The following is a 6,995-nucleotide window of genomic DNA, read 5'->3' as shown; positions in this document are numbered from 1 at the left end:
TGCCATAATTATCACCAAAAGACCTTAAATCACTTAGGTGGCCCTAACTCACGAAGGGCCGACCCGAATATGCCCATCTTCAAACTTAGCCTCACTATTTCGACTATCTTTCAGGGAAATTTTTTTTTTTGAAATCGGATTTGATTTACTCAAGATATCGACGTGACGGACAGACGGACAGAAGGACAGACGGACAGACAAAATTTTTATTGCGGATTCGTCATCTATGAACATAGGCAAACACTTTGCCCTTACCGTCTGCTTCGAATTCCATCAATTACACACGGCATCGTAATCCTATAAGCCCCTTTGTACTTCGTACGGGGCTAAAAATCAAGGGCGCGCGTTTGCATATCAATTTTTTTTTCATCTGCCACCTGTGACGCAAAATGTTTTTGGCCTAATTTTTGCTTTGACAATTTTTGCGTACAAACGCAGAATGCGTCACCTACAGCGATATCAGTTGTTTTGGAAGTATGCCCAGGGACTTGCGTCACTTTTACTCTTTGAGTATTTTTGACTGATTATATTCAACCGAAAGTAGGGGTCCGTGTGTTCTTGCGGATTTGTGTTACACTCAGTATGTTTATTTACCTTGCGTCGTACGATGAATTATTCAAAAATATCCCGCCAAAACTGTTTTATCCAAACTTACCATTTTGTCTGTCATTTTTCCACTTCCCCTCCAGTGGTGATGCGAGGTGATCCAACCGGTTTGACAGTTTTCCGTAGCCGCAAAATAAACATAAATATTTAAAATGTCAGTTCGCGTAAAAATAGTATTGAGCAAAATATTCAAAGATTATCGAAAAGAGGCTTTTATACGTAAGTTGTGTTAGGCGAACAATCTACAGCATTTTTGCATTCGAACTGACGGTCCAATATCTATTACCGGCTTCTTAAGATTTCTTCTTTTTCCTTCATGTTCCTCAACGATTTTGCTTTGTTACAGTGTTAAAAGACGACGAACAAAAGTTCAAGCACGTTCGTGATTTCGAAAGTCACATACAGAAAACGTTCAACATACGGTTCGGCATTTATTTAACGATTGGCGACAGTCTATTGCCTTCATCAGAACACATTAGTGTTATCCACTCCGGAGATACCATTATGTATGTCCCATGTCACGACTCATTTGTCATCAGTACAATTAACCACCCATCCTGCCCTTAATGCTTCCAGAGTTAATAAGCTGAATGAGGAAATAGGTGATACGGTGAATGAATTCCAGCAGCAGTCAACCGAAGTAGACATAGACAACCAGTCCAACGATGAGATTAATCCATTTAAACGTGGCAAAAGGATTCGTAAACGAAAAAAGAAACAAGTGACGGCAGAGGACGTCAAAGTGCAGAATGTGTCGACCATTCAAACAGACGAACCAGCTGTGATTGTCCAGCCCAGATCTACTCGGTCACACATACGGTCAGTTCAGACCAATTGCGATGACCACACGGTTCATAATTTAACCATTTTACAGATTTTCTAATGACAACCCCGATTTACCATCACTGAATAGTGAAGTCTTGCCTTCCAAATGTGTGGCGAGAGTGGTTCGTCCAGTGACCGTGTGTAAGTGTTGATGAATCGTCATTATCAGTGATGTACTGCAATGCATCTTTTACAGTATCAGAAGCTAATGCCGACTCTTTGCGCAGCGACAATCACGCATCGGATAAATCGCTATGCACCCCGAACTGCCAACCAGACATAGTCACATTGAAAGAATGTGCGAATGACAGCAATTTCGCCAAAATAGTAGCTTCGATTGATTTTGAGCGGATCGTAAAGAGCATTGATGACAGCGTTGACTTTGTTCCGCTTAAAGATGAGCCGAAGATTTACGACGTAATAGCATTCAAAGTACGTAATGATTCGGTCACGCTTTTCATCCAGAAAGTTGTTATTTCCGTTGCTTTTTAGATGTTAAAAATCGGAAAAAACTACGAACCGCAACTGTCGGAGTGGATCGTCGCTATGGTTAAAGATGTCGAAGATCTCGATATTGCGGTGCATGTTTTAGGTAATTGTCGGAGGTAGATTCACTGACATTCCAACATTTTGGTAAAATAAAATTTTATCTTCGACTTGTAGCCGGTGTGGAAGAAACCGAATGTCCCGATGGGAAGCTTTCAATGGCGATGATGATTTGTGAAGAAGAAACTGAATCGTCGAATATGATAACGCTGAAGCGAGAAGATTTGCTCAATGTTAAAGTTTTTTACAATAAATGATGGGTTTGCTGGCTGTGTGGTCGCCATAATGAAGTTGAGGAATGTTAAAATGAATTATTTTGAAAACGTAGATTGAAGAAACGATTTTTTTGTAACGAAAAATATGCATTTTGTTACTTATTGTCGTGGTTCTTCTGTATAACATAGGGTAACACATGGTAAGTAACAATATCCCCAAGTGAAAATTCTGAACAGTCGATAAGTGCAAGATGGACACTGAGAAGTGATGAGATTTTAGGAACTGACCTCTGGAGAGCTTCAACTATCCTTAAAAACAAAATACAGTCGGGAAAAACTGATGAAAGTTCACTTTATCCTTGAGTTCTAGCGTTGGGAGCAAGATGGACACTGAGTAGTGATGAGATTTTAGGAACTGACCTCTGGAGAGTTTAAACTATCCTTAAAAACAATATACAGTCGAAAAAAAACTGATGGAAGCTCACATTATCCTTGAGTTCTAGCGTTGGGAGCAAGATGGACACTGAGAAGTGATGAGATTTTAGGAACTGACCTCTGGAGAGTTTAAACTATCCTTAAAAACAATATACAGTCGAAAAAAAACTGATGGAAGCTCACATTATCCTTGAGTTCTAGCGTTGGGAGCAAGATGGACACTGAGAAGTGATGAGATTTTAGGAACTGACCTCTGGAGAGTTTAAACTATCCTTAAAAACAATATACAGTCGAAAAAAAACTGATGGAAGCTCACATTATCCTTGAGTTCTAGCGTTGGGAGCAAGATGGACACTGAGAAGTGATGAGATTTTAGGAACTGACCTCTGGAGAGTTTAAACTATCCTTAAAAACAATATACAGTCGAAAAAAACTGATGGAAGCTCACATTATCCTTGAGTTCTAGCGTTGGGAGCAAGATGGACACTGAGTAGTGATGAGATTTTAGGAACTGACCTCTGGAGAGTTTAAACTATCCTTAAAAACAATATACAGTCGAAAAAAACTGATGGAAGCTCACATTATCCTTGAGTTCTAGCGTTGGGAGCAAGATGGACACTGAGTAGTGATGAGATTTTAGGAACTGACCTCTGGAAAGTTTAAACTATCCTTAAAAACAAAATACAGTCGAAAAAAACTGATGGAAGCTCACATTATCCTTGAGTTCTAGCGTTGGGAGCAAGATGGACACTGAGTAGTGATGAGATTTTAGGATCTGACCTCTGGAGAGTTTAAACTATCCTTAAAAACAAAATACAGTCAAAAAAACTGATGGAAGCTCACATTATCCTTGAGTTCTAGCGTTGGGAGCAAGATGGACACTGAGTAGTGATGAGATTTTAGGATCTGACCTCTGGAGAGTTTAAACTATCCTTAAAAACAAAATGCAGTCGAAAAAAACTGATGGAAGCTCACATTATCCTTGAGTTCTAGCGTTGGGAGCACCTGGTAGCACTTAGAGGACATTCAAGAATTGTCATATTGTGGGGAATCATTCAAAGACACTTTGCTCTAGCAATTCATTCGGGTAAAAAAAAATTAGTTAGGAAAGTCTGGCCCCCCAATCATATCCAATCCTCAAACATCAAAAAAGTTTTGAATCGAGCAGGACATAAGAACCCGGACTACTAAGCCTGTCAAGAACATTTTTCATGAAACCGTCCTATTCGTGCTCTTTTCTTGGTATAATTTCGCTTATTAATTCAATAAATTCATTGTGACAAGAATGTGCCGTTCGCTCCGCTCGCGTTGTTCACCATAACCTTAAAATGAAATTTTACACGAAAGAAAATAGTGTGGAGCGGACGAGCTATGTCACATAGACCTAAGTTTTCGCAATATTGTTTAGGTAATATTCGGTGGATGTCACTGACACAGAATCACTGCTGATACGAAATATGGGGATATTTTTGAATTATTGTCTTCCTATATAAATTGTTGTGAAAATTAAAGAAATGTTACACAATCGTTAGAGATCCATTTTTCGTTCTACATTTTATAAGCGAAGGTGTCCTCTTTTTTCGAGGGGGAACTTACTGGCCAAAATTTCTTTCAATTTCATCTATTACCGGATTAATGCCGTTTTGGCTGATTCGCTTTTCAATTCCTAACATTTCCTGTTTCCCTACTATTTTGAAAATTCCACGCCATTTTCTCTTACCATTCGATTCATCAGAAACTGAATGTCCAGCACAAACGCACGTTCCTCAACATCTGCCACTTGTGACGCTATTTTGTAAGTTATTTTGTAAGTAAGATAAAGGACTTGCGTCACATTAAATTAAAAAATGCTGGAGAAATCAGTCTGAATCCCAAAATCTAGAAACAATCTTGGTACACCTCACTTATATCGAAAATAAGCCAAATCCATGAAAAAATCTGATGAAAGTTAGGTAGTGCCAGAGGAATCATCTGTCATCCCAAAATTTAGGAACCAACCTTGGAACACCTCACTCATGTCGAATAAAACCCAAATCCATCAAAAAATCCGATGGAAGTTAGGTAGTGCCAGAGGAATCATCTGTCATCCCAAAATTTATAGAAGCAACCTTGAAACACTTCACTCATGTCGAATATAACTCAAATCCATCAAAAAATCCGATTGAAGTTAGGAAGTGCCAGAGGAATCATCTGTCATCCCAAAACTTAGGAACCAACCTTGGAACATCTCACGCATGTCGAAAATAAGCCAAATCCATGAAAAAATCCGATGGAAGTTAGGTAGTGCCAGAGTAGTCACCTGTCATCCCAAAATTTAGGAACCGACCTAGTGGAAGTTAATACTTAATGATCCCAACAATTCCCAACAAGAAATACATCCCAAAACAACACACATCATTCCCCACATTACCATTCATATCATGCAACAAAATATACAACTCACACACACCCATACAAATTGGCTTTTATATGGCATTTGTATGGAGACTTTGGGGAGCTCCAGCTCCCAACATATGGGTTTTTTCCAACTTTCGAAATTCCATTCTTATTTTTGGGCCATTTATTAGTCTATAACCAAAATTTCAGGAAAAACTATAGAAACGTTTAGGAGTTGCTGGATCTACTTTTCCATAGGAACTAACTTACTAACGTAGGCGATTTCAGTTATCTAAAAAAATCGAAATTTTGCTTAGTTTCATACAAACATCAATATTTCGAAGTTCAATATCTCGGCCAATTTTGAAGCTGCAGTAACGTGTGATAGCTCGTTGAACCCGTATGGATTCCTAGATTCAAGATATTATAGTTTAGGGGTCGTTGGACTTAAGGGAGAGAAGTCAAAAAGTTGCTGTAAATATGCTCCGCCGTCCCCAAAATTTTTTTTTTGCTAAAACATTTTTGGTAGTGGACTTGCGTCACGCCCGCTTACTAACGTGCGGGCATGATAAATCTCACTTAAAGCCGCTGCAACGAAGACTAAATTTTTATAAATAAAAGCCTTGCATTGACCAGAATTCGAACACCCGACACCAAAACGAAAAACGTTGTATCTACGGTAGGCATGCTGGTATTTTATCTACCCAACGTCTTGTCGACCTCGGTTTTGCCTCGGGTCAACAGTCGACATCTAGTGCGACAAAATACTTTCACGACTACCTCGGTAGATAAAAGGATTTTTGGAAATTTTCAGGTTCATTACTTGAGAACAATATCACTACTGTTGAGTCCTTTAAGTTCCCAAGCACAGCTCTACTACTGTAGCAGTGCTATATCCAGAGTCAAGAAATGTACCTCGGATACCTTTATTCATCTGAGTGCGAGATATCAAATTCATTCACGTTTACAGTATGGTGTTTGACTTTACGAGCAAGGGAAAGACTTTTCACTAGTGAGGAATGGCCCACGAGTGAGTAAACTCCTTCTTATACTTCTTATACTCATTTTACAACAATCAGATGCCACTTCTATACAGGGCTTACTTTAGAAAATTTTAATTCTGAAAACTCCGAAAAATCTGAAAAAATTCAGAAAAAGTTCCGAAAAATTCTGAAATAATTTTTCGGAATTTTTCAGAACTTTTTCGGAATTTTTTCAGATTTTTCGGAGTTTTCAGAATTAAAATTCTTTAAAATAAGCCCTGCTTCTATACGTCTATTTCTAATCTTTTCCCCCTTTTATGAACTTTCCGTTAACAAGACATCAAGAAATTTTACATGCATGTGAACAAATACAGGTGGAATATTTCCTTGATCCCAAATTTACTCCATTCATTTTATGAATTACAAAAGTCCTCCCGTTGACAATTACGTTCTCACCACGCAAATTAAATATTCAACGATTTTACTTATTTATTTATATCAACTGCGTTTTTGTTCGGCGGAAAGGTACACCTACTCCCACCGCACCGCGCGTTACATGAGGAAGGAAGTAAAGGCTTTAAAAATTAATCGAGAACATTTGAACTGAACTTGAGTGCATAGCATCGATTTTAGTGAGAGAGACAAAAGCGAATATCAGAAAACGTTATAACGCGGAGGAAAATGTTCCATCGACTAAAATTTGGTCGATTTTGCTAGAATTTCAACGAACGGTTTATTGACCATGATCGATGCAAGAAAAGAACAAAAATTGATATGCTTTTTTGCTGATTTGGCTATAGATATAATATAATCAGATGTTTCTCTTCTTCGTGTTCTTTTTTCGTTTGCATTATTGATGAATAACAATACCTAATATGAACTAAAACAAACTGAAAAGAATCCATGTGAAGATATTAAATTCAGTGATTTTTTTGTGAGCGCCTGCGCCTCTAATATTTGAAGGTATTTTTCGCGAGAAAGTATTTACACCTCGCTCAAACATTTGTGG

The 6,995-nt window shown here is 38.2% G+C and overlaps 1 protein-coding gene across 1 annotated transcript; it reads left to right on the top strand.

Annotated features, from left to right (window-relative positions):
- Positions 1–670: 670 nt before the first annotated feature.
- LOC119083093 lies at positions 671–2,342 on the top strand. Its single transcript, XM_037192716.1, has 7 exons — positions 671–825; positions 953–1,112; positions 1,183–1,425; positions 1,481–1,572; positions 1,628–1,863; positions 1,924–2,023; positions 2,095–2,342. Exons 1-7 carry the CDS (start codon positions 759–761, stop codon positions 2,232–2,234), a joined length of 1,038 nt encoding a protein of 345 aa, XP_037048611.1. The 5' UTR covers positions 671–758; the 3' UTR covers positions 2,235–2,342.
- The last annotated feature ends 4,653 nt before the right edge of the window (positions 2,343–6,995 follow it).

The sequence above is a fragment of the Bradysia coprophila genome, unplaced genomic scaffold (assembly GCF_014529535.1).
Source record: "Bradysia coprophila strain Holo2 unplaced genomic scaffold, BU_Bcop_v1 contig_561, whole genome shotgun sequence".
Classification (NCBI taxonomy): Eukaryota; Metazoa; Arthropoda; class Insecta; order Diptera; family Sciaridae; genus Bradysia; species Bradysia coprophila.
This window is presented reverse-complemented; position numbering and strand designations above follow the sequence as displayed.